Below are 27,418 nucleotides of genomic sequence, written 5' to 3'. Positions count from 1 at the left end.
GGAAGGAGAGCCCTCAACCTCCTGAGGGAGTTGAATTCTGTATCCTACTATTTTTCTCCAAGTTGCTTGAAAGCATTGACTTCCTCCCTCCTCCTTTAATCCCCACAACAACCCTGAGAGGTAGGTTAGGCTGAGATAGACAGTAGTGACCGGCACAAGGTGGCACCTAAGCGAGTTCATAGCCCAGTGGGGAATTTGAACCCAGGTCTCCCAGACCTCAGCAGGACACTCTGACTGAAGGCGCTGCTTGAAACCAGCCCTTTTAAACCAGGCATACAAAACGACATGCTGCAAAATGGCATGCTCTAAAAAGACGCTGCAGGAATTTTGAGACGGCCCCTTACCTGGGAAGGGAAGGCGTGGCGTCACGCGTGCTTTAAACGGCGGTTTCCCAGCTGGTGGCGAGTTCGAGTCCAGCCGGAGGCAGATCGAACTGCTGCAGCCGCCGGGATGTCGGGGCTACGCGGGCAGAGCCGCGGCGTGCGCTCGGTGCTGGGCACCATGGAGTTCGGGCGCAGGGCAGATGCAGCGACCAGCGGGGCCATGCTGCGCGCGTTCCTGGCCCGCGGGCACTGCGAGCTGGATACCGCGCATATTTACGCGGGGGGCGAGTCGGAGCGGATCCTGGGCGCCTGGTTGGCGGCTGAACCCAAGGCTGCGGCGGCAGGTGGGTCGGTGGAATGGGGGGGCCGGAGACGAAGGCTGCTCTAGGTCCAGCGGGTCAGCAACGGTTCCTCTGAGCGCATGCAGAGTGCCACACACACACAGAGCCGCGAGTAATCACCGGAGTCTGATCTAGATTCGAATCTAGTTCTGTGCACACGCTCAGCGCCAGCCTTGCATGCAAGCAAAAGGTCCCAGTTAATGCTGCAGGTGTGTGTGCCTTGCCTGAAACCCTGGAGAGCAGTTGCTGCTGCCAGTCAGTGCAGACAGTCCAGAGTTTGATGGACCAAGGGAGCCGAGTAAGGTAGTTTCCTAGGATCTGTTGTTGTCTTCTGTCTAGTCCAGTCTGCAAAAAATCAACAACCATGCAATGGTGCGTTTGAGCATGTGTGGAGTGCATCTCTCCCTTCTCCTACCCTCCAACCTTTCAGTGCAGTCAAAGGTGATTCACCCTCATCCCTCCCCTAAATAAATCCCTGCCCCCGTTAATCTAGATTCCAGAAATGGGGGAGATACGGGCCTGCTGCTCTGCAAATGTTCTCTGTCACCAGCCCCCTTCATCCCCAACCCGCCTGGCTGGTGATCAGGAATAATGAGAGATCATAGTAAAGGTAAAGGGACCCCTGACCATTAGGTCCAGTCGTGGCCGACTCTGGGGTTGCGGTGCTCATCTCGCTTTATTGGCCGAGGGAGCCGGCGTACAGCTTCTGGGTCATGTGGCCAGCATGACTAAGCTGCTTCTGGCGAACCAGAGCAGCACACGGAAACGCCGTTTACCTTCCCGCTGGAGCGGTACCTATTTATCTACTTGCACTTTGACGTGCTTTCGAACTGCTAGGTTGGCAGGAGCAGGGACTGAGCAACGGGAGCTCAGCCCGTCACGGGGATTCGTACCACCGACCTTCTGATTGGCAAGCCCTAGGCTCTGTGGTATAGAACACAGCGCCACCCACGTCCCAAATGAGAGCTCATGGAGTGCTGCAAATGCAGGAGTTAAATTGTGAATTCCGTGACATCTGGAAGGCCATGGAAGTGTCCCATCTCTGGGTGTCTCTTTGCCAGGGAGCGTAGTCATTTAAATATGAACCAGTTGCTTCCCCCCCAGTTCCAGTTAGATTTCTGCAGCAAGCAGGTGCATTAGCAGGACAATTCCACCCCCTTTCAACCTTTGCTCTTACTGTTCTTTCTTTCCAGGGTTGGTCATCCGGTTAATCAACAACCTGCAAATCAAAAGGACCATTTGCATTGTTACCTTTGGTCCAGCTGACAAAATCTCCTGTTAGTGCGGCAAAGGCTTGCTTAGGGGCCTGAGAAGGGAAAGCACTCTGCACATGCTCAGAGCTGGGCCATGCTGATCTGATGCTCACTTGTATTATGGCCTTCGTCTAGGAAATGGAGGGGAAATGTACTTTTTTTACTTCTTTAATTGCTATTTTACTGCTCATTTGCCCAGTATGGAGAGATCCTTTTGGGGCTCCTTACCATCTCTGAACAATTTGGTAAACTCCAGGTCATTTATGAACGGGTTAAAAAGAGCTAATGGACAGGATTGGTCTGATCCAGGACAGTTCTTACAATTTGCCCCCCCCCCATTTGTTTTATTTATTTTCACAAAATTGTAAGCACACAAACATACAAACAAACATAAATCATAACCTTATTAAAACTAGTCTTATTAACATTGTTAAGTAACTTCCTCGTACCCCCCTAGTTGAATTTCAGTGCGAATCATTTTAACGGTTTTCCAAATCATAATTCTTATAAACTTAATCACTTAACATCTTTCTTTCTTACCAATTCAGCATTAAACATATTAATTCAACACATTACATATTTAAATCCTAAGCCTATCTGGTAATTGCAAGCTTTTTCCAATTAATTTAACTTAACATATTTAACTAAATAGTCATTAAATTTTGTCCATTCTTCCTGATACTCTTCCTCTTTCCGGTCGCGGACTCTTCCAGTCAGGTCGGCTAGCTCCGAAAAATCCATCATCTTCACCTGCCATTCTTCCACAGTTGGTACTTCTTGCATTTTCCACTTTTTAGCTAGTAAGATTCGAGCAGCAGTTGTGGCATACAAAAATGACGGTTCTTACAATTTGGGGATGGGTCTACCTGCAGCTTTGAGCTACAAGATAGAACTTCCACAGTCAGTGGCAGTATACCTGGGATCCCTTCCAACTTTACAATTATGTGAATCTGTGATCCAATATGGCAGGGTGAGGGGGGGGGGGCGGCGGGAATCTTTTTCTGCAATCCAGGCAAGGGAGGTGTATTGCCAGACTTCAAGGACACTTTTGAACACAGAGCCATTAAGAGATGGGGCTTGCGAGCCGTCCCAAGGGCAAGATAGGCAGATCAGGAGGGCTGCAGGTAGTCCAAGGTCCTGGAGTTTCTGATAATTTCATACACCCTCCTTGTCTGTGTTTGGCAGGAGCTCAGGTTTGTTTTATTCCCTTATCACGTCCTTTTCTCCACCAGTCAAGGTAGCCTCCAAGTCACCTTCCTGAGTCACCTTGCCGACACTGTAGAACCCACGGCCAGCTTTTAGTAAGCTTTTTTAAAAAATATATATTTTTATTAATTTTTACATGAAATTTCCAAAAAACATACAACATTTTTTTCTTGTCTTATTCAGTGTTTTGGACTTCCATCAACCACATCTGAAGATTTTGCAATCTTTATCACTTAATCTGCATTTCATTAATTTCACTATTACTTTTAATGGTCCTTCACTAATAATTCTCTTCATACTTTACTCTGCAATATTACAAAACTTCTTGCAATCCTACTAGCGTAATCTGTTGATTACAATTGCTTTTCAGATAGTTCACATATTTACTCCAGTCCTCTGAGGATCTCTGATCCCGCAGGTTTCGAATCCTTCCTGTCATCTTGTCTAATTCTGCATAGTCTATTAATTTCGCCTCCCATTCCTTTTTTGTCGGTAACTTTTCTTGTTTCTATTTCTGTGCCAATAGTATTCTTGCTACCGTTATTGCATATAAAAACAGATTATTATCCTGTCTATTAATATCCTCCCCTACAATGCCAAATAGAAATGCTTCTGGTTTTTTTTAATAAATGTATATTTCAACATCCTTTTCATCTCATTATTTATCATTTCCCAGAAGCTTTTCGCTTTCTTACATTCCCTGCTTTTAGTAAGGTCTTTGGGGTGCAGACTTACCGTTCTGTTACAGTATTACACTGAACAGAGGTGGCAATTGAGGGTGATTGTAAAAACAGTGCCTCTGAGCGTGCACAGAGCGTTTTACCCTCTCTGAAGGCTTCCCTCCTCCTTCTCGTCATTAGGCTTTTAAAAAAAAAATCATTCCTAGTCCATTTTTCCTCCAGAGGAGTTGGGGGGGGGGGCTTGTATCCAATGCTAGTCCTACTCGGAATAGACTGACCAAAGTTACTAGACAAGGATAACTTAGGTCCATTCAGTTGGAAGCAGTAATGTTCCTAAATACCAGTCGCTGGAAACCACAGGAAGGGAGAGTGGTTTGGCATTGGAATCATGCTTTTGAGCATCCCATAATGTCCACTGTGAGAACAGGATGCTGCCCTGTTGGCTTGATCCAGCAGGCTGTTGCTTTTTTTCCTGCTTGGGGACTTCCTGGATGCCCGTTATTTTTGTGGTTGTTATCTATATATTTGCCAGTTTTAAAATACCACTTGACTGATGGAAACCTCTCTATAAACGGTTCATATCCAAACTATGCAAAACGTTTACTACAAAGTGCCAATGCAGATCTAAAGCTCAAGAAGAAACGGGCACAAAATCTATCTGCCTACTGATAAATTTATCAGCCAGCAGTTTTAAAACAGAGACAACCAATGACATATTAAGCAAATTATTTGTTCCATATTGAGTCTTGGCCAAGCCTACCTGGCAGGGCTGTTGCTAGGATTAAATGAGGAATGCCAGAGAGAAACATTGAGCAGCTTGGAGGAAAATGCAATAAATAAAACAAACAAACAAAGGTTAAAATGACATGGCAGGATGTTGTTGTTGTTGTTTAGTCGTTTAGTCGTGTCCGACTCTTCGTGACCCCCTGGACCAGAGCATGCCAGGCACTCCTGTCTTCCACTGCCTCCCGCAGTTTGGTCAAACTCATGCTGGTAGCTTCGAGAACACTGTCCAACCATCTCGTCCTCTGTCGTCCCCTTCTCCTCTTTCCCAACATCAGGGTCTTTTCCAGGGAGTCTTCGCTTCTCATGAGGTGGCCAAAGTATTGGAGCCTCAGCTTCAGGATCTGTCCTTCCAGTGAGCACTCAGGGCTGATTTCCTTAAGAATGGATACGTTTGATCTTCTTGCAGTCCATGGGACTCTCAAGAGTCTCCTCCAGCACCATAATTCAAAAGCATCAATTCTTCGGTGATCAGCCTTCTTTATGGTCCAGCTCTCACTTCCATACATCACTACTGGGAAAACCATGGCTTTAACTATACAACAAACTATACTTTGTTGGCAAGGTGATGTCTCTGCTTTTTAAGATGCTCTCTAGGTTTGTCATTGCTTTCCTCCCAAGAAGCAGGCGTCTTTTAATTTTGTGACTGCTGTCACCATCTTCAGTGATCACGGAGCCCAAGAAAGTAAAATCTCTCACTGCCTCCATTTCTTCCCCTTCTATTTGCCAGGATGTGATATGACCAGTGGCCATGATCTTCGTTTTTTTGATGTTGAGCTTCAGACCATATTTTGCGCTCTCCTCTTTCACCCTCATTAAAAGGTTCTTTGATTCCTCCTCACTTTCTTCCATCAATGTTGTGTCATCGGCATATCTGAGGTTGTTGATATTTCTTCCGGCAATCTTAATTCTGGCTTGGGATTCATCCAGCCCAGCCTTCCGCATGTTAAATTCTACCTATAAGTTAAATAAGCAGGGAGACAATATACAGGACATGGCAGGATAAGGGACCCAAATTTATCCGGCAAGGCTCTTCCTTTGCTTCTGGAATCGGGAAATTCGAGACGGTCCCTTCTCCTGGAAGGGGGCAGGAGTGGAAAGGAGGCGCTGACGCATGCGCAGACAGTGGTGATGCGATTGCCTTTGCCCAGGACCTGGTGGCGAGTTCGAGTTCTGCCAGAGACAGATCGAGCTGCTGCAGCCGCCGGGATGTCGGGGCTACGCGGGCAGAGCCGTGGGGTGCGCTCGGTGCTGGGCACCATGGAGTTCGGGCGCAGGGTAGACGCGGCGGCCAGCGGGGCCATGCTGCGCGCGTTCCTGGCCCGTGGGCACTGCGAGGTGGATACCGCGCATATGTACGCGGGGGGCGAGTCAGAGCGGATCCTGGGCGCCTGGCTGGCGGCTGAACCCAAAGCTGCGGCGGCAGGTAGGTAGGGCTGCTCTATACGTTGTCGAGCCCAGCTGGCCGGCAACGGTTCCTCTGAGCGCATGCAGAGTGCCTCGCACGCATTGACACTTGGCGCGAACTCTCAGCGGAGCTTCATCAGGATTCGAATCGAGTTCCGTTTTGCAGGCGCGCCTATAGGAGTCCTGGCTGGAAGGGGAGAGCGTCTATCTTGCATCATACAATTCAATTCCCACGGGCATCTCAGGGTTGGGCTGGGACTGCAACGTGCCTGAAACCCTGGAGAGCTGCTGCCGGTCAGTGTAGACGTAACTGGGCTCGGTGGACCAGTGGTCTGGCTCTGTTTGACAGCTTCCTATGACACGCTGAGGCTGGGGGGGGGGGGGTTTGCGGGTCTGCTGCCTAGACCAGCCTGCAAAACAGCAGCAACAACAGAGCAACTGTGCATTTGAGCATGCACCGAGTGCATTTCTCCTATCTCCCCACCCTTTCCATGCAGTCAAAACTGATCCAATTCCACCCCACCCCCATTTTAAACCCATGCTCAACTGTCCTCATTCTTTGTCTTTCTTTGATAGCTTGGCCTTTCATTTTCTTAATTTTCATCGGTTGTTCCAGCAACATCTGGAAGGCCAGAGACATTGAAACATGGATTCCCCATCTCTGGGTGCAGCCTTGCCCACTGAAGCTCAAAAATGGACCAGTTGCTACCCCCACACCAGATTCTTAATTGGGTTCCTCCACCAGCCAGGCCCATTAGCAACATGATCCCTGCATCTTTTGGTCTCTCTCTGCTCTTAAATTTATTGCCTCAGAGGGTTGATAATCTGGTTAGTCAACAACTCAAAGAGCTAGAAATCAATCAAAAGGGCTGTCAGCACCTTTAAAACCCTTGCCTTTATTCCAGTGGTCAAAAGTCTCCTGGGAAGTTTGCAAAGATCCCTGATTATACTGAAAGCCTTCCCACCTAATCTGAAGGCCAGTGGAAGTTGCTAAGCAGCTTGAGAAGGGAAAGGAAGTTTGAACATAGAATCATAGAAGCTGGAAGGGATCCTGAGGGACATCTAGTCCAAACCCCCTTCAATGCCAGCATCTCAACTAAAGCATCCATGGCAGATGTTTCTTCTTTCCCAGGCTAAACGTTCCCAGCTCCCTCAAGTCTATCTGCCTGCCTTGTTAATATTTGTTTGCTCCTCATCCTGGTGTTGGGAGTTCCTCTTTACAGAATGCAGTCAGAGTTCCTTTCCTTCCCTGATCATACCTTCTTTGGCGACCACTCATAGCCTAGTAAGATTGTCTTCCATGAACACGGTTTTAAAAGTGAGTCTGTAAGCGACTGCGGAGGCCAATTCTGGATCCACACATCCTTCCACAGTGGAGACATTGGTTCCTGGGTGGGAGCTGATCACAGTGAGGGTTTGCCAAGCATGCCTTCCTCTTAGCACGTTTCTCCCTTGCGTCCTGAGTTCGAGTGTCTTCAAAGCCCACGACACCTTTGGTAAAGGCTGTTCTCCAACTGGAGCGCTTGCAGGCCAGTGTTTCCCAGTTGTCAGAGTTTATACTACTTTTTTTTAGATTTGCCTTGAGACAGTCTTTAAACCTCTTTTGTTGACCACCGGCATTACGCTTTCCATTGAGTAGTTGCTTTGGAAGACCATAATCAGGCATCCGCACCACATGAATAGTCTAACAAAGTTGATGTTGAAGAATCAATTGCTTTGATACTGGTGATCTTTGCTTCTCCCAGGACACTGGCATTAGTTTGCCTGTCTTCCCAAGTGAGGTGTAAAAATTTTCGGAGACACCGTTGATGGAATCTTTCAAGGAGTTGGAGATGGCGTTTATAAGTGGTCCATGTTTCACAAAAGGGCTGGGTTTGTGTTGGGTTTTTGGAAGATGCCAGTGTGTGAATTTGTTTTATGTGTGTAGATCAGTGCCTGCTGACCCAACGCACAGTCTTTGCAGTAAGGCTCTACAGTGGTTCCTCGGGTTAAGAACTTAATTCGTTCTGGAGGTCTGTTCTTAACCTGAAACTGTTCTTAACCTGAAGCACCATTTTAGCTAAGGGGGCCTCCTGCTGCCACCACGGTGCAAATTCTGTTCTCATCCTGAAGCAAAGTTCTTAACCCGAGGTACTATTTCTGGGTTAGCAGAGTCTGTAACCTGAAGTGTCTGTAACCTGAAGCGTCTGTAACCCAAGGTACTACTGTACTTCCCTGATCTAGTCCTTTCTTCCCCACCAGTCAAGGTAGCCACCAAGGCAAATCCATTGGAGGGCAATACTCTGAAGGCTGATGGCGTTCGCTCCCAACTGGAGACATCCCTCCAGAGGCTGCAGGCGAAGTGTGTTGACCTCTTCTACCTCCATATGCCTGACCACACGACCCCCCTGGAAGAGACGCTGAAGGCCTGCAATGAGCTACACAGAGAGGTGCAAAAACTGGGGTTTTCGGGGGGGGAAGCTGATTCTCATGACTGGGCGGCTCATTTGGGCCTCCCAGTCGGTGTTTGATGTGCTGCTTTTGTATCCCCCTAACCTTCTAAAAGGGAAGTGGGTGGCGCTGTGGGTTAAACAACAGAGCCTAGGACTTGCCGATCAGAAGGTCGCCGGTTCGAATCCCTGCGACGGGGGGAGCTCCCGTTGCTCGGTCCCTGCTCCTGCCCACCTAGCAGTTCGAAAGCACGTCAAAGTGCTAGTAGATAAATAGGTACTGCTCCGACAGGAAGGTAAACGGTGTTTCCGTGCTCTGCTCTGGTTCGCCAGAAGCGGCTTAGTCATGCTGGCCACATGACCCGGAAGCTGTACGCCGGCTCCCTCGGCCAATAAAGCGAGATGAGCGCCGCAACCCCAGAGTCGTCCACAACTGGACCTAATGGTCAGGGGTCCATTTACCTTTTCCTTCTAAACAAATCGAGGCGCCTTCCAGTCCCCGAGTTAAAATAACACACATGCAGGGCTTGCAATATTCCACACTGGTGTCCAGAATAGAGGGGTGCAAAGGTCACGAGTTCCGTTCCAGCCGGCGTTCATTCAGCACAATCCACCGTGCTTCCTTTCTGCTGCAGTTCGCCTTCTGCCAAATACAAACCTTGTTTGTCTCGCTCTTGTCTGCTATCTGAACTAAAGTTGCATCGCTGTTTAAGTCACTTACATTTGCTCTGACGTCAAGAAAACACCCAAACAGTGGGGGGGACGACCATTAATTAGGTTTTATTTATTTATTTATTTTCATTTTCATTCCACCTTTTTTCATCCCAAGCAGCTCTGGGTGGCGTACATTATGACCACAGCTTATGCACATTTAGCTTGTGCGCATTGAGTTTTATTTGCATGGCAAAAATAAAATAAAATAAAATAAAATAAAATAAAAGGGTCAGAAAGAGGATGGTGTACCAGGAAAAATGAGTTTAGTGATCCTATACGGTATTGAAATAAATGGGTTTTGACTTCACATGATTTTGGCTTTAGGTGCAATTCCTGGAATGTAACCCCCGTGCAGCTTGTGGGCCTACTGTACATGGTTCTTACCTGCCCTCCTAATTAATTTAATTTAAGCCAATCCAATCCAATTTAGGCGAGGCTAAGAGGCAGTGACTGGTCTCCCACAGTCATCCATTCATGGCCAAGAGGGTATTTGAACCCTGGTCTCCCATGTCCCTAGTCCTCATTTAACCACCAGATCCTTTGGTCTGATCCAGAACCCAGCCTCCTCTTCTGGTTGTAAGACTGTCTGTGAACATAGAGCTAAAAATAAAGGGGCTTATTTGTTTTTTTTCCCTTCCAACAGGGGAAGTTTAAGGAACTGGGTCTCTCCAACTATGCCTCGTGGCAGGTGGCGGAAATCTATGGCATCTGCAAGGCCAACAACTGGGTGTTGCCAACAGTGTACCAGGTGAGAGCTGGGTGGACGAATGGAGGTCTTCTCCCCAAGGTCAGGGCTGGGCAACCTGTGGCCCCTCCAGACATGTCTGGACTCTCAGCTTACATCACTCTTGACCATTGACCAAGCTGGTAATGGTTTAAGTCTGTGTATTAGAATCATAGGATTGTAGCATTGGAAAGTCCTGCAATGAGTCTACAAAGCCCAGCTCAGTCACTGAGACCACCGGCAGGAGTGTTGCTGGTTTTTCTTTTTAATGTTTGATATTGCATTGTGTTTCTATTATTTGACAAGAAACCAAGCCTTGATTGGCCCAGTCCTGTGGAATTCTCTGCCAGCCAGTGCCTTCTGTGCCAGCCTTTAAATACATGCTGAAAATGTATTTGTTCTGCAAGGCTTACGCAGGTAGTTTGGAATACATATTTCCATAATAGCTACTTTCCAATGGTTTTTATTGGATAAACACCAACTGCTGGAAACTGAAGGAGGGGAGAGGGCTCTTGGGCTTGAAACTCGCTTGCAGATGTCCCATTGGTGCAGCATAAATCATGTTGATGATTTATTAGATTTCTATTCTGCCCTTCATCCAAGGCTCATAGGGCAGTTTACAGTATGTATGAAAGCACAAAAATCCACAACATAATAGGAAACAGAACAAACTCTCTCTCTCCCTTCCCTTCTCCCAATGTCAATCGGCAGGGAGTTCCAAAGGTGCCGCCACAATAAATGACCAGTTTCTTACAAATGCAGAACGGATGTTTGATGGCACCTGTAGTAGTGGCAGTTCCCTCGGTCAGTGGGCAGAAGGGATTTTGCAACACAGCAGTCTGCTCCAAGGTTTCTTTATGAATTTTGTTTTTTACTGTCTTTTCCCCAAAGGGCATGTACAACGCTACGACGCGCCAAGTGGAGACCGAATTGCTGCCATGCCTTAGACATTTTGGGATTCGATTCTACGCATATAATCCGCTGGCTGGTACGGGTCTGGCAAGGAATGCCAGGGAATGGGGTGGTTTCAGTGGCAGGGCTGCAAAACTTTAGGCACCAGGCGAAAATGTTTCTCTTCAATCAGGCTGATTAACAATCTATGGTTTTTAAATGTGTGGGGTATTTTTTGCGGGTATTGGTCTCGTTTTTGTTTTGTGTTCTCATTTTGTACTTTTTCTGTTGTGAACTGCCTTGGGATCTTTGCACAAAATATGCATATTTATTAATTGTTGTTGCTGTTTTATGGGCAGAATGACAGACAGAAATCCAAAGAGGTGCTGGAGTTTTATCAGTGGGGTGAGAATGGAGTGGATTGACCTAAGTGAGGCACCTTCGCTTATAAGGTTCGAGTCCCTAACGTCTGGGCATTCACTTTCACCTCTTGCAGGAGGGCTCCTGACTGGGAGGTACAAGTACGAAGACAAAGACTCGAACCAGCAGCCAGCTAGCAGGTTTTTCGGCAACGACTGGGCCAAAATCTACAGGGACAGGTGGGTCTAAAGATGGCAAAAGGGGTTTGAATCTTGAAGGCAGGGGATGACTCAATTCTGTTGATGTAGGAAGAGGCTAGCTTCTTGAACACAGGGGCAAGAAATTAAACTGCTAATGCTGGGAAGTAGTTCTTGTTTTTTTGGAGGAAAGGGATCAGAGCAATAAATACGGGGTTAAAGGTAAAGGGACCCCTGACCGTTAGGTCCAGTCGCGGACAACTCTAGGGTTGCAGCGCTCATCTCGCTTTATTGGCTGAGGGAGCTGGCGTACAGCTTCCGGGTCATGTGGCCAGCATGACTAAGCCGCTTCTGGCGAGCCAGAGCAGCGCACGGAAACGCCGTTTAGCTTCCTGCCAGAGTGGTACCTATTTCTCTACTTGCACTTTGATGTGCTTTTGAACTGCTAGGTTGGCAGGAGCAGGGACCAAGCAACGGGAGCTCACCCCATCGCGGGGATTTGAACCGCCAACCTTCCGATCGGCAAGTCCTAGGCTCTGTGATGTAACCCACAGCGCCACCCGCGTCCCTAATACGGGGTTAGGGGAGTGATTTTGTTAGCCATGGCACTAAATGGAACCTCTAGGCGCAGTGGCAGTCTACCTCTGAACACCAGGTGCTGCATTCGCATCCTGCGTGTGGACCAGATGGCCTGATACAATTGTATCTGCCATCTATTACTGCCATTTTGCTTTGTTTATTATGTAAGATTCATTCAGATATATAGGTATACATATAAACATGCAGAATGTAAATGAACTTAATTTTTTTTAAACAACAACAACTCTGCAGGTATTGGAAAAAGCATCATTTCCAGGGGGTGGACTTGGTCGAGAAAGCCCTCCATGAGGCGTATGGCTCAGACACACCCAGCTTGACTTCAGCCGCCCTGCGCTGGATCTATCATCACTCAAAGCTGCAGGTAATGGTGAACTTTTCTGCCAGCCCGGTATGGTATGGGGAAGAAGTTTGTGTGTGTGTGTCTGAGGCCAGGTCTAAACTGTTCTACAGTGGTACCTCGGGTTACAGACGTTTCAGGTTACAGACTCCGCTAACCCAGAAATAGTACCTTGGGTTAAGAACTTTGCTTCAGGATGAGAACAGAAATCGAGCAGCGGCAGCAGGAGGCCCCATTAGCTAAAGTGGTACCTCAGGTTAAGAACAGTTTCTGGTTAAGAACGGACCTCCAGAACGAATTAAGTTCTCAACCCGAGGTACCACTGTATTCCCAAAACAGAATCAATAAATGACTTCTGGTAGGTCTAATATTCTGGATGTGACATATGCTACTTATATCCCCTGCTCTCAATTTTTTATCCTCACAACCACCCTGCAAGATGCATCAAGGGGAAACCCTTTTTTAAAAATATTATTATTATTATTATTATTATTATTATTATTATTATTATTATTATTATTATTATTATTATTATTATTTTCATACCCCACCCATCTGGCTGGGTTTCCCCAGTCACTCTGAGCGGCTTCCAACAAAAGATTAAAAATACATTAAAACATCAGTCATTAAAAACTTCCCTAAACAGGGCTGTTCGACTTCTGAGGCGCGTTTGAAAACACAATCAATTACTTCTGGGTTTTCGGGGTTCGAAAACTGAAACGTTCAGCTTCCGAGACGCTTGAAAACCGAGGTGCCACTGTATACCCCAAATGAGGTGTCCTTTTGTCACATAAAAAATCCAAAACGTTCTTTTAATTTTGCTGTCAGCTTTGGCCTTCCTCGTAAGCCGAGTCTTCCAATGTTCACCTTTCCCTCTTCTTGCTCTTTCCCCCCCTAGGCTGACCTTGGCGATGCTGTGATCATTGGGATGTCCACCATGGATCAGTTGCAGGAGAATCTCAAGTGCAGTGAGCAGGGTCCCCTCCTGCCCGGCGTGGTCGAGGCCTTTGAGAGAGCTTGGCATCTCACAGCCCACGACTGCCCCAACTACTTCCGCTGAAGGCTTTTGCAGTTTCCAGGATAACCGAGAGCACCCATCAGAGACCCCCACCCCTTTGGACTCTCGTTTTGCCACAAACACCCTCTTCTGCTTCAGAAGTTCCTTCCTTTCCCTTGGAATAAACCCAAGCCAACACCTCCGTGGCCTTAGATCAAGAAAGCACTTTTCCCTGGCAAGATTTCTGCAACACTTTCTGGGTCCCTGAAAGTGGCTTTCATCCTTCAAAATAAAAATATTGGTTGCACCTTCTAGCTCTCTTCTCTGCTCCCCACCTCACAGAAGTACAGCGGTACCTCGGGTTAAGTACTTAATTCATTCCGGAGGCCCGTACTTAACCTGAAAGTGTTCTTAACCTGAAGCACCACTTAGCTAATGGGGCCTCCTGCTGCTGCTGCACCGCCAGAACACAATTTCTGTTCTCAACCTGAAGCAAAGTTCTTAACCCGAGGTACTATTTCTGGGTTAGTGGAGTATGTAACCTGAAGCGTATGTAACCTGAGGTACCACTGTAATGCATGTCAAGTAGATGCTTCTAACACTTTGGAACTCCCTGCCTGTTGATAACAGGCAGGTATCTTCGCTATACCTTTTGGTGCCTGCTAAAACCATTTTTGCTTAGACAAGGCTACCCAGATGCTGTGAGCCTTAGTCTGTGTTTAATAAGAGACTTCCAAAAAGTTAAAATAATAGTTTCTCTGGGTCTTGCTTTAACAATCCAGTGGTATATAAATTTTATTAAATCAATACAGTGGTACCTCAGGTTAAGAACTTAATTCGTTGTGGAGGTCCGTTCTTAACCTGAGGTACCACTTTAGCTAATGGAGCCTCTAGCTGCTGCCGCTGCGCGATTTCTGTTCTCTTCCTGAAGCAAAGTTCTTAACCTGAGGTACTATTTCTGGGTTAGCGGAGTCTGTAACCTGAAGTGTCTGTAACCCGAGGTACCACTGTAAAATAAACGCTCTACCCCTGAGCTGAGGCCCTTTCCTATAAAGAAACTGGTGGTGGTTCTGTCAGAATAATTTCTTAACCGGCAATGTTTTGCAAAGGTTTGGTGGGCTGCGTAGCAATCCCTACAGGCCAAGCCCCTCCCACCAGTGCTTTATCTGATCCTTCAGCCAAATCTATATAATGCTGCCCAGGGGTGAGGTAGTAGCTGCTCTCTTTATCATTTGATGTTCTGAGCAGAGACAGCGACAATATTTTGGAACACATGGAACTACGTGGGGAAGGGGGAGAGCAGTGGAGGTTGGAGAAAGATGTAGGGTTTTTTAAGTGCAACTCATCCTGGCAAAGCTGCTGACCTCATTTTAGGATTGCCTGCACTCCCTTGCAGTGGGTCTAGGAGTGGGTGGTGCCACTGAGCCTCTTGTGCTTGCTGATCAGGTTGGTGGTTCGAATCCCCGCAATGGGCTAAGCTCCCGTTGCTCTGTCCCAGCTCCTGCCAACCTAGCAGCTCGAAAGCACACCAGTGCAAGTAGATAAATAGGTGCCACTGCAGCGGGAAGGTAAACGACATTTCCGTGCGCTCTGGTTTCCGTCATGGTGTTTCTGTAGCGCCAGAAGCGGTTTAGTTCTGCTGGCCACATTAACCAGAAACACTGTCCAGGGGTCCTTTACCGTTCACCTTTGCAGTGGGTCTCCAGAGTTTCAGACAGGAGATATTTCCAACCTTGGAATCAGCAGAGATTGAACCCCAGAACTTTCTGTGTGTAAAAGCAGGTAATAACAATAACAATAACAATAATTTATTATTTATACCCCACCCATCTGGCTGGGTTTCCCCAGCCACTCTGGGTGGCTTCCAACAGAATATTAAAATACAATAATCTATACATGTTTGATGTAGTACAGTATTTCAATATTTTTTTTGGAAGCCGCCCAGAGTGGCTGGGGAAGCCCAGCCAGATGGGCGGGGTATAAGTAATAAATTATTATTATTATTACTATTATTAAACATTAAAAGCTTTCCTAAACAGGGCTGCCTTCATGGTATTCTACCATGGAGCTGAAGTCCTTCCCCTCCCAAGTAAAAGCATGAGGCCTAGGACCCTCGTACCTACGGGACCGCCTCTCCTGGTATGTCCCACAGAGGAACTTACGGTCTTCAAACAAAAACATCTTGAAGGTCCCAGGCCACAGAGAGGTTAGGCTGGCCTCAACCAGAGCCAGGGCTTCTTCGGCTGTGGCCCCGATCTGGTGGACCGCTCTGTCACAAGAGACTAGGGCCCTGCGGGACTTGACATCTTTCCACAGGGCCTGCAAGACGGAGCTGTTCTGCCAGGCCTTTGGTCGGGGTTCAGCCTGACTCCCTCTTCCCTTTCATAAGAACTTGCATGAAAGTTGCCTCCCAATTTTTCTCACAGGCCCATACAAGTTCAGCACAAACAGTTGGGCCTGGTGAGCATTTTAGATCCCCAACCCTAATCTGCGGGTTGCCATCTGATTGGATTTTATTCTGATCCTGATCTGATTTGAGGATGTATTTTAATTGATGGCCTGATTTTATGTTAATGTGTTATATATTTGATGTTAGCCGCTCTGAGCTCGGCTTCGGCTGGGGAGGGTAGGATATAAATAAAATTTTATTATTATTATTATTATTATTATTATTATTATTATTATTATTATTCTGCATGCCAAGGAGTTGCTCTGCTAAGCTATGCGCACAGCTTGGATTTATCCAAATTGGGGGTTTTAAATGGTGTGTAAAGGAAACAGACCAAAACTTTAAAAGTCCTTCATACAGGTTTATATCTATATATAAAAATATGATAAATAAAGTCCTTAGGTGAGCAGTTTAGTCCTATAGGAACAATCCTGCTCCTGCCTAGTTGTCATCCTCATCACAGTTATCCTTTTCCTCCTCCTCTTCCATCCCTTCTGCGACGTCCTCTCCCTCTTCGGCCAGCAGCTCAAAGTCTCCCGTCTCGGCATTCCACACACTCCTGATCGTCACCTTGAATTCTGCCATCGTGTACCCAAAGAGTTTCTGAAACAAAAGAGAAAAGTGATCGCCGTGCCCAGTGTCCTCAGCCACAGCTATTTATGCCAAGAAACAAAACACACAAAACTGCCTTCTCTTTGTACCTAAATCTGTATCTTATTCGCCTAGAACAAGAGCTACATTTCCTGTAGTTGAGGGTGGGCTTCTTCTCTGGGCAGTTTCCCAGGCTTCCGCTTCTGGGACTCTACCCAAACAATGAGGTCTAGCAACTTGAAACAAGTATGACGTGGTTCTGAAGTGAGCCAGTCTTCCTCTCCATGAGAAAAGACAGAAGTGGGAGGAGACTAGACAGTGGAAGTAAAGGCAAAGGAACCCCTGACCATTAGGTTCAGTCGTGACCAACTCTGGGGTTGCGGCACTCATCTCGCTTTATTGGCCGAGGGAGCCGGTGTACAGCTTCCAGGTCATGTGGCCAGCATGACTAAGCCGCTTCTGGCGAACCAGAGCAGCACACGGAAACGCCATTTACCTTCCCACTGGAGCGGTACCTATTTATCTACTTGCACTTTGACGTGCTTTTGAACTGCTAGGTTGGCAGGAGCAGGGACCGAGCAACGGGAGCTCACCCCGTCACAGGGATTCGAACTGCCGACCTTCTGATCAGTAAGTCCTAGGCTTTGTGGTTTAACCCACAGCGCCACCCACGTCCCAGACAGCAGAAGAGGTAGCAGTATTTATTATATTTACAGCCCAACTTTTTCTCCACGGGGCTCAGGGGGCATGATGTCAGGAAAAAGCAGCAATGCTAGAGCGAGCTGCAGGTGTCTGGAATGCAAAACAGGATGTTGATGTTTGGGACTGTACTACTGGAACAAAGGAGCAGTCTATTCACTGTTCTGAGCACTGGATGTTAGCTCAGAGTGTCATCTGACCTGTACTGGAAGTACAGGGGTGGAGTTTCTCTCCCTACTGTTGGAGACTGGAGAGTGCAGACACGTTTCTCTGTACTGCTGCAATGACAGAAATAAAGACATGTAAATAGATTTCTGTCTGTCTCTTTCCCCCCTCCCTGAGGGAAAGCAGGGAGGAGGGAGGAGTAGTGTGTCCCTCTCACGCTGAGTGGGATCGCTGATAGTGACCTTGCCTGTATCCTGCCGGGAGACGCAGACGGGAGGTCAACAGGATCTCAAGCCTAGTGCCTGGAGAATTGGCCAGTTCCCTCTGACTGAGGCTGAGAATCCGACACATACATGGTTCTCCCTCTGCCCTTGTGTAATCTCCACAACAAACTTGTGAGGGAGGGTTAGGCTGAGAGAAGACAGTGATTGGCCCATGGTCACCTCCGTTATGCTTCATGGCCAAGTGGGGATTCGAACCCTGATCTCCCAGTTCCTAGTCCAACGCTCTAACCCAGTGTTTCTCAAACCTGGGTCCCTGGCTGTTGTTGGACTACAACTCCCATCACCCCCAACTATCAGGGATGATGGGAATTGTAGCCCAACTGCAGAAGTTTGAGGAAACACTGCTCTAACCACTACACCGTGCTGTCTCTCGCAGTAAAACACCAAAGTCCATGGGGATGAGATTCATTGACTCCAAGCTTCGACGCATCGACCTGTAAGGAAGACGCCTTGCACAGCAGCAATCAAAGACACACCCCCCCCCCAGGCCTTGGAGATCCCTCAGTTGAGGGATCCACCCCGTGTTCTTTGCCACTTGCTCACCAGGATACGTGCTTGTTCCGGGGTCAGGATGCTCCCCTCTTTGCAGACCTCGTAATCCGAGATTAAGGTCACCACTCCTGCAAACAAGAGAGGAAGATTAGGAGGGGAAGTGGCCAGAGGGAATTGGCTTATAGAAGTCACTTGGCCCATAACCTGGCCATGCTGGCTGGAGCTCAGGAAGCATTGCTGGGTTCCAGAAATGGGTGGAAGGCTGGCAGAGGATGTGGAGGAAAGGATTTTTTTTTTTGCTTCCTTGCAGAGAAGGTGTTCAGAGCTTTCGGCAGCTGCATAGCTGCCAACCTTCCCTTTTTTGGTGGAAAATACCCTTATTCCAGCGCCGTTTCCCGCTGCTATCCCGGATTGTTAGGTATCCCGCAGACTGTCCCCGGGACAGGTGAGGCTGCTGATCCCTTATTTTTGAGGCTCCCCGGGACAGGTGAAGCTGCTGATCCCTTATTTTCGCGGCTGCTGATCCCTTATTTTCGCAGCTGCTGATCCCTTATTTTCGCGGCTGCTGATCCCTTATTTTCAAATCTGAAAGTTGACAGCTATGCAACTGACAAAGTTTCTATCAGCACAAGCTATCTGGGAAGAGGCCACCTCCCTCCCAGCTTGAAAGACAAGAGGAAGGCATGAGTGTCTGCTGAAGAGGGGGCAGAATTGACCCTCTGCATATGATCAGGAGACCCCCACACACCAGGACTTTCGGTTGGATCTATGACGAACCAATATATCGTCTGCTAGCAGACATAACTCTGCGGTGAAGAGAGGAAGTTAGAAGATAAATCTGACCACCTAACTCCCTTGTGGGCAGGGGGGGGGGGGTCAAAGGGCACAGCCTCAGATGTCCTGAAGAAGACATTCATCACTGTACTGGGGGAAAGACATCTCTTTGGGGAGGTGATAAGCTTCTAGAGCAGGGTTTCCCAAACTTGGGTCCCAAACTGTTCTTGGACTACAACTCCCATCATCCCTAGCTAACCAGGACCAGTGGTCAGGGATGATGGGAATTGTAGCCGCAAAACAGTTGGAGACCCAAGTTTGGGAAACCCTGTTCTAGAGCAAGAGAATATTATTGGCTCGGGCACTGAATAACTGCTCTTAAAATAGATTTTAAAGTTCGTACCTTTCATCTTAATTATTATTATTAGGACTGCAAAGGAAGAAATAAATTGGATTCTCTATTTGTCAATGAAACAACACAGAAGGAAAAGGCTGTGGGCAGTTAAAAGCAGTAACAGGTAACAGGGCTTTTTAAAGAAGCTTCAATTTATTGCCTAGAAAGATTTTAAAAAACCAGACGGGAGCTCGGAATTGCTTATAATTTACTTTCTTACGTTGTTGTGTAAATCCTCGTTTCCCTGTGCTGAGCTGATGGAAAACGAACGTGGGAATTTTTCACTGTCATGATGCAGGGAAGTGCGGACGGCCAAATAAATCATGCTAACGCGAAAGGAGACTCACATACATAGTGTTTTTCTCTTGGGTCCACATTAATGCACGGCTAAGCTATTTCCAATAGTGTGCGCATAAGAATGTAAAAAAAGCTTGCTGGATCAGAGTAGCACCCCATCCAGTCTAGGCTCTGATTCTCACAGTGGCCAACCAGGAGCCCATTAGGGGAAACCAGCAAGCAGGATTCGAACACATGTGCACCCTCTGTTCCTCCATGAATGTGTCTCATCCTCTTTTAAAGCCATCCAAGTTGGTGGCCATCACTGCCTCCTGTGGAAAGGAGTTCCACGGGTTAACTCCGGGACACATCACCCACCTTTTTTCAGCGCCGTCGGGAGTCCCAGCTGCCGCAGCTGTGGCTCCATGGAGTGGGGAAACTGTTCTAAGGGCCCCATATCCAGATTGACGGTGAAGGTTGCTTTGTTCCCGGCTCGGGCGAAGTCGTTCTCTTTAAACTGAGAGAACCACCTGGGGAAGGGAAGGAAGCAACAAATCTATTAAGCTTAGCTGTTTGCAAAACCTTGGAATCTGGATTTAATATTTATACGCTGCTTTTCTAAGGAAAGAACACTCAAAGCGGCTTACAATACAAAAACAACAACTGGCAAACAAAATGGAAAACATAAGAGCCAAAATGGAAAACATAAGAGCCAGTGTGGTGTAGTGGTTAAGAGCAGTAGATTCGTAATCTGGGGAACCGGGTTCGCGTCTCCGCTCCTCCACATGCAGCTGCTGGGTGACCTTGGGCTAGTCACACTTCTCTGAAGTCTCTCAGCCCCACTCACCTCACAGAGAGTTTGTTGTGGGGGAGGAAGGGAAAGGAGAATGTTAGCTGCTTTGAGACTCCTTCGGGTACTGATAAAGCGGGATATCAAATCCAAACTCTTCTTCAATTACATACAGTCATACCTCATGTTGCGTCCGCTTCAGGTTGCAGACTGCCGAAACCCGGAAGTATCAGAACAGGTTACTTCCGGGTTTCGGCATTCGCGCATGCGCGCTGAATTGCAACCCGCGCGTGCGCAGACGGGGTTGCGAAAGTGCATCCCGCACGGATCACGTTCACAACCCGAGCGTCCACTGTATTCCATATTACGGTATCAAGAATTATGACATATTCCAGCTTCCTGTTGGCCCCGCAGAGGACCTTAAGGTCCATGAATAACCATAGTTTAGAGGTCCCGGGCCCTAAGGAAGTCAGACTATCCTCCACCAGGGCCAGGGACTTTTCAGTGATGGCTCCGACCTGGTGGAATGCTCTGTCCCATGAGACTAGGGCCCTTCAGGATTTACCTCCTTCCGTCTGGCCTGTAAGACAGAGCTATTCCGCCTGGCCTTTAATTTGAATTCAGCCTCATCTTTTATTTCCCTTCTCTTCCCTCGCCCGCCCCTTTTATGAAGATTACCCGCTCTGAGACCCCACAGCTAATTCTCCCCTGGCCTCCTCGCTGGCCCAAGTAGGACCAATTCAGCCAGCTAGCCCTGGGGATTATAGATGGATTTCCCCTAAATTGATTTCTGAACTTTGAATTTTATTGTTATTCATGTTTTTATACTGTATTTTATGCTGCTTTTACAATTAAGTGTTTTAAATTTGTTGTTAGCCGTCCCGAGCCCAGTTTTTGAACCGGGAAGGGCGGGGTATTCTATCTATCTATCTATCCTGAGTCTTCCAATGTTCACAAGCAAGATGTTATCCCCTAACGTTATAGCGACAGAAGCGACTCGGAAAGGCTTACTCTGCAACTTCCTCTTTGGTGCGATTGGTGAAGAGAAGCCCGACCTCTCCCCGCAGATGCTTACTGACCTGAAAAACGAAAGGAGAATGGAGATAATAGGGAAATATTCACTGCGTGCCCCTAATTCGTCACACGCAGAATCTAAGTTGCAGAAGTCATTGGTGAAAGTGTTTACACGCCAGACACCCCACCTGGTGTAAATTATCTTTGTATTCGTCGGCTGGGCTCCGTCCTAAGGCCACCATCATCACTTTGTTTTTCCCGAAGAATATCCTGCAAAAAAGGAAATCAATCGGTCAAATCTACTGCAGGAGGAGACCCCAATATCAAACATTTCACACCAACATGCTCTTACTCAACGAACACTTAGCTAACTCGTTTTGGGAGTATATTTAAGTCAGCAATGCAGACAATAATCCATGGATTAAGTAGATTTAAGGAGCAGATCACTGTGGGATGTGGGAGTCTCTTCTGCAAGTGCCAATGATCTCAAAAGCCTGCTCTGAGTAACTCAGGGCCTTTACTGTGGCTGCCCTTGTTCTGCAAAACAGCATCCTGGTCAAGATATAGTTGGCACTCTCTAGCAGGAATTTCCAGAAATGATTGAATACATTTTTGTTGCAACAAGCTTTCCAAGCTGGATGACTGGATGTCTCTACCATGGGTGACTATTCTGTATTGTATTACCATATTTTTCGCTCTATAGGATGCACTTTTCCCCCTCCATAAATTAAGGGGAAATGTGTGTGCGTCCTATGGAGCGAATGCAGGCTCCTTGGCTTCAGCGATAGCAACGCGAAGCCTCCGAAGCACAGAGGGAGCGCTCCCTCCACGCTCCAGAGGCTTTGCGTTGCCTTCGTTGAAGCCTGGAGAGCGAGAGGGGTTGGTGCGCACCGACCCCTCTTGCTCTCCAGGCTTCAGGGATAGCCGCCTCAAGCCTCCAGAGCACAGCGCGAGGTCCCGCTGCGCTTCAGAGGCTTTGGGTTCCTTTTGCTGAAGCCGGGAGAGCAAGACTCTCCTGGCTTCAGCAGAGAGGGAGAGCTGCGTTGTGGTTAAACTGCTTTTATTCTACATTGTTGATGGTTGTGTAGAAAGTGACTAAGAAATGGATTATGGTAACAATAACAATGATAATAATAACAACAACGATCCCCCCCCACCTCAGAATCATGTCCTTTCCAGGATACTCCATTCCTCCATTATGACAGTTCCCCCACTCTTTTAAACAATTATCTTATGGCTGCTGAGCATGCACAGCCCTCCATTGTTCAGGGGGAGGTTTTCCCTGAAATGTGTTTTTTCTTTCTTTCTAAGTCAATCCAAACAGTTTTGCAAGCAGGTCAGAGAAAGAGTCACGGGCAACCCGACTTCTTCTTTTTACCTGCTGTGCTTCCAGGCATTCCGAATATCCTTCAGTTTGTTGTTTCTCATGTTGGCGATGGAAAAAATAAAGAGATACTTGTATGTGTCCACACATTTCCGCAGCTGGAGGTGAAGAAGTTTAGAAGTCAGAATGTAAGAAGAATATATTCTCTAAACAGAAACAGCCTTCAAGATTCAGAATGAAGGAAGTGACCTTTAACATTTCTGTTTTTGGGGTGAGGTGGTTATGTTATCATTATATTGCTTCTGCCATTTTATATTATGGCCTCATTTTACTTTTTGTGGTTTCTGTTCTAAGACAGGGAGAAAAATAAAAATTCCTTCAAGACTCTGCATTTACGTGACTCTAAATTGCGACATAATCCCAAGCCCTTTTTCCAAAGCAATTTTTCACATGGGATCAGAGTCATAGTTTGCAATGTTGCTTACCTCTTCTATTAAGCTCTGTTTAACTTCTAATCCTTTTTTGGCTGTTTTCGTCAAGGAGACTGGAAGGAAAAAGAAAGAGATTCAGTCTCATATGGTACAGTCCAGCTGGGCAGCCACAGGGAGAGCCTAGTTAAGGCAGTTTCGGGGCAAACCTGGAGTTTGTGCAAACTTGACATTTCACTCAGTGTTATATTTGACTTATTGCTTTACCCTGCAGCAATTGTCGCAGTCATGGTAAATCAGGCTATTATCATTATATATTTATTTATACATTGCATTCTTCCCTGACAGGGACTTAAGGTGGATTGCAGATAGAAATAAGAACAGCTAAAAACGTAGGGGGGTAGGAAACAATAATTAAAGAACAATTAAGCATTAACAGAATTAAAACTATAATACAAACATGCACATTTTGGGTATGGAATGGCAGGACAGAATTTCAAACAAAGATGTGCTCTCCCAAACCCCCATTCCTAGCATGTTCACATTCCTGTCTCAGCAACATCCACGCTTGTTTGGCCATGTCCACAGAATGGAAGATGGCAGGATACTTTGGGGAGCCAGCTTCCAGCACCAGACCCATTGGCAGACCAACTCTGCATCACAAAAGATGTCTGCAAACATGACACAAGGCTGGCAACATCAACTCCGCTGTGTGGGAATCCTTTGCAAAGGACCCACAGTGCCTGAAGACAGGCACTCAGGCTGTGCATCTATAGCAGTGACCATGGGAGGAATGACTGCTGGGAGGAGCGCAGAGAGACGAAATGCCTGGTGCATCTGCAGCAGCACAAGCAGGTGCCTTCATCTACCCCACCTGAAACAAAATACGATTCTCCTGTATCAATCTCTACAGCCACAGCAGGCGCTGTAACTCTCCAGTGGCTCCACCCCCAAAAGCACACTCCTCCACTATCTCCTAAGATAGATGGATCCAAACAACAACACTATAGATCCGTGGTTCCCAAAGTGGGGCACATGCCCCACAGGGGGGCAATTCGAGAATGAGCTACTAACAGTTAATGGCCTTTTAGGCTTCCTCCACGGCTCCCTTGGCCAATAAAGTGAGATGAGCGCCACAACCCCAGTGTCGGTCACGACTGGACCTAATGGTTAGGGGTCCCTTTACCTTTACCACTTGAATAGGAGCTCACTTTCTGAATACAAATGTACCTAGCGTTAAAAACTTAATAGAGATGAGGTGGAGCGGCTGACAGAGTGGTGCAGAGCTAACAACTTGCTCATAAATACAAGGAAGACAAAGGAGCTTGTGGTGGACTTCAGGAGACAGAAGAGCAACGTCCAGCCACTTTTGATTGATGGGGTCTGTGTGGAGAGGGTAACAACATTCAGATTTCTGGGCATTGAATTACAAGAGGATCTGTCCTGGAGTGTCAACACAAGGGGGCTTGTGAAGAAGGCGCAGCAGAGACTGTACTTTTTGAGAATTCTAAGGAAAAACCATCTTCCGCAGAAACTGCTGTTTGCCTTCTATCACTGTGCCATTGAGAGCGTGCTCGCTTAGGGCTTATGTGTGTGGTACGGAAGCTGTATTGCCCAGGACAGGATGGGGTTGTGCAGGGTTGTTAAGGCAGCAGAGAGCATTGTTGGCTAGCCACTATCCACCTTAGAGCAGATTTATGCCACAAGGTGCCATAGGAAGGCACTGGACATAGTAAAAGATCCATCGCATCCTGGTCACTGTCTCTTCGAGCTCTTGCCGTCGGGACAGAGATACAGGACGATGAAGACAAGAATGAGCCGTCTTAAGAACAGCTTCTTCTCCAGAGCGATCTCGGCCCTGAATGGGAAGCCCGGACTTTGAAAGTCATCTAATCTCCCTTGCTGTACTATACTGTATTGTTTAATTAGTGTTTTTATGGAGCAGTCAAGTAATTTCGTTGTCCCCGAAGGGGGCAATGACAATAAAGATATTCTTCTTCTTCTTCTTCTTAATTCGTTCTGGAGGTCCATTCTTAACCTGAAAACGTTCTTAACCTGAGACACCACTTTAGCTAATGGGGCCTCCCACTGCCACCGTCGCGCAATTTCTGTTCTCATCCTGAAGCAAAGTTCTTAACCCGAGGTACTATTTCTGGGTTAGCGGAGTCTGTAACCTGAAGCGTCTGTAACCCGAGGAACCGCTGTAATAATAATTACATGTCATGGGGGGGGGGGTAATCAGGATTTCAGAGATGTTTAGGTGGGGCCTAGCCAAAAAAGGTTTGGAACCACTGCTACAGATAGAACTGTAGAGTTGGAAGGGACCACAACGGTCATCTAGTCCAACCCCTTGCAATGCAGGAATCTTTTGCCCAACATGGGACTCGAACGCACGACCCTGAGACTAAGTTGTCTCATGCTCTACCGACTGAGCTATCCCCTCAGTCTAATCCTAGCCTATTAAAACCATAAAGTCACAACAAAAGCAACATGGCACCAGCCCCCTCATTAAAATAATAAGGGACACTATCACGGCAATACAGTATAGGTATAGCTTCTGTTGTAAACAAAAATTGCCCTTTTCCCTTATGGGGTATCCAAGAGCCCATATAGAGTCCTTACATAGGTTCCCTATTGGTAGGAGAAAATAACAGAGAATAATGAGAAGCAAAGCAGCTAGTAAGCTTGATCTTTATTGATCTGTTGCAACAGGGTGCTCCCCCCACCTGCAGGAGAGAGGAGGAAACCCACAACAATGGCGCAAAAGGCCTTATAAAGACTTTTGAAATTGTCACCCTGTAGATCAAGACCACCCCCAGAAACATCATACATACATCACAGAAGGGGTGTAACCTAAGACCACCCCCCAGATACCTGTTTAGGCCGCCTTTTCTGTGATGAATGTCTGATGTTTCTGGGGGTAGTCTTGATCTACAGGATGGGAATTTCAAAAGTCTTTATAAGGCTTTGCACGCCATTTTTCTAGGTCCTCCTCCTTTCCTGCGGGTGAGGGGAGCACCCTGTTGCAACAGATCAATAAAGATCAAGCTTACTAGCTGCTTTGCTTCTCAATATTCTCTGGTTGGCCTCTGTTATTTTCTCCTACCAATAGGGAACCTACGTAAGGACTCTATATGGGCTCTTGGATACCCCATAAGGGAAAAAGGGCAATTTTTGTTTACAACACCCGCTTGCCACAGCTTCCAAACATAAAGCTCTGAAAACTAGGAATACATAGGTGTGTGTGGGGGAAATACATAGGTGCGTAGGGAAACCCTCCTTGAGGACCTGCGGCATCACTCACCCTTCTTGTCCCGCTTGGACTTGGGCATCTTGTCCAACACGTGGGTTCTGCGCCTTCTTCCTGCTGCTGCTCGGCGCGGGGGCTGTTGGGAAGGACGTAGGCGACCAAAAAGACGCCCGACTCGCCAATAGGAACCCTTCCCTCTCAGCTCTCCGCAACCGCCGTCGAAGACGACCTTCTCGGCTAATTAAACTGAGCTATAAGACGGTCTGAACGAGGCGAATCAGGTTTTTTTTGTAATCAGGCGATTTGAGTAGACAGTCCCGAGAGGGGTCCTCGCGCTGTCTCGGGTGGCTCCTCGTCATAGGCAGGACCCCGGGGCTGTTTCCGTTCAGGGCCTGACGGTCTCTGTCACATAGAGTTTGAAAGGAAGATGCGCCCTGGAGGTTCAACTTCTGGGTTGACTTTGGACAACTATCTCCACCAGCTTTCCATGCAGAAAGTTCCAGGTTAAATCCTCAGCTTGAGCCTTCGGGTCGGTCTGGTAATAATCCATGTTGCTGCTAATTAATAATGTTTTTAAACATTTCTATCCCACATCGGACCTAAATCAGCAGGAACTATTTTTTCTCCATTTCTTTATTTATACTTTTCCAGTTCATACATTTCACTTATTTTATACATTTAACTAATTTTACCATCATTTTGACATTTCAAAACTTCCTTCCCCCTCTTTCTGCGGTTCTTTAAATTTGTTTTTAATATCTTCTGCCTATCCAAATTAACTTAATTTACTCATTTATTCATCTTCTTTAAATATATACTCTTACAAAACTGCAGATTGTTACAACAACCCTGCCAATGTTTTTATCTGTTTATAATTTACCTGTAAATATTCAATAAACCATTTAAGTACATTCTTTTGTAAAAATAATAATAATGCTATCTTGATTTCTTATTGAGCAGGAACTATTCCCACATCCTTTGTAGTTCGCTTTTGCTTCTGAGTGGCAGATACAGGTGTGGTTAAAAGAATAATAATTACAATGTTTATATATTTACCACATTCTCCGCCCTCTGCGTGCGAAGGGAGGGGGGAAAGTCTCAAGGGGCTTCGAAACTGCTGCCTCCAGATCACTGGGGGGGGGTCACTCTAAGTCTTCTCATTACATATCTCTATAGAGGCAGAAGGCCTAGGAGCTGCTCTCTATGGTCCCGGAAGCTCTATGGTGCCGCGGTGCCCGATGGGATA

General features: G+C 47.0%; 2 protein-coding genes across 3 annotated transcripts; one reads left to right on the top strand and one right to left on the bottom strand.

Annotated features, from left to right (window-relative positions):
- The first annotated feature begins 385 nt into the window (after nt 1–385).
- On the top strand, nt 386–13,549 carry LOC308591967 (aflatoxin B1 aldehyde reductase member 2-like). 2 transcript variants are annotated; one of them, XM_081203184.1, is made up of 7 exons: nt 386–667; nt 8,235–8,422; nt 9,780–9,884; nt 10,752–10,848; nt 11,248–11,350; nt 12,140–12,269; nt 13,144–13,549. In XM_081203184.1, the coding sequence occupies exons 1-7, from the start codon at nt 451–453 to the stop codon at nt 13,303–13,305; spliced, it is 1,002 nt and encodes a 333-aa protein (XP_081059310.1). In that variant the 5' UTR covers nt 386–450; the 3' UTR covers nt 13,306–13,549. The 2 variants fall into 2 exon arrangements, with proteins under 2 accessions (XP_081059310.1, XP_081059309.1); XM_081203183.1 differs by lacking the exon at nt 386–667 and adding an exon at nt 5,713–6,012.
- Nucleotides 13,550–16,031: 2,482 nt separating this feature from the next.
- On the bottom strand, nt 16,032–26,443 carry MRTO4 (MRT4 homolog, ribosome maturation factor). Its single transcript, XM_081203254.1, has 8 exons — nt 26,227–26,443; nt 22,980–23,038; nt 22,549–22,652; nt 21,359–21,440; nt 21,168–21,235; nt 19,745–19,896; nt 17,974–18,050; nt 16,032–16,294 (listed from the first exon to the last, which is right to left on the bottom strand). The coding sequence occupies exons 1-8, from the start codon at nt 26,252–26,254 to the stop codon at nt 16,133–16,135; spliced, it is 732 nt and encodes a 243-aa protein (XP_081059380.1). The 5' UTR covers nt 26,255–26,443; the 3' UTR covers nt 16,032–16,132.
- Nucleotides 26,444–27,418: the final 975 nt, after the last annotated feature.

This window comes from Podarcis bocagei, assembly GCF_964188305.1.
Source record: "Podarcis bocagei genome assembly, chromosome: 7".
Classification (NCBI taxonomy): Eukaryota; Metazoa; Chordata; class Lepidosauria; order Squamata; family Lacertidae; genus Podarcis; species Podarcis bocagei.
This window is presented reverse-complemented; position numbering and strand designations above follow the sequence as displayed.

What these genes read in the sequence shown, in the direction of transcription:
- LOC308591967 (XM_081203183.1), top strand. Translation starts at nt 5,718, where the DNA reads ATGCGATTGCCTTTGCCCAGGACCTGGTGGCGAGTTCGAGTTCTGCCA. An exon ending in TGTTGCCAACAGTGTACCAG is followed by an intron (nt 9,885 to 10,751) that starts GTGAGAGCTGGG and finishes TTTTCCCCAAAG; the next exon opens with GGCATGTACAACGCTACGAC. An exon ending in ATCATCACTCAAAGCTGCAG is followed by an intron (nt 12,270 to 13,143) that starts GTAATGGTGAAC and finishes TTCCCCCCCTAG; the next exon opens with GCTGACCTTGGCGATGCTGT.
- MRTO4 (XM_081203254.1), bottom strand. Translation starts at nt 26,254, where the DNA reads ATGCCCAAGTCCAAGCGGGACAAGAAGG. An exon ending in AATGCCTGGAAGCACAGCAG is followed by an intron (nt 21,441 to 22,548) that starts GTAAAAAGAAGA and finishes CCTTTTTTGCAG; the next exon opens with GATATTCTTCGGGAAAAACA. An exon ending in ACCAAAGAGGAAGTTGCAGA is followed by an intron (nt 19,897 to 21,167) that starts GTAAGCCTTTCC and finishes TCCCTTCCCCAG; the next exon opens with GTGGTTCTCTCAGTTTAAAG.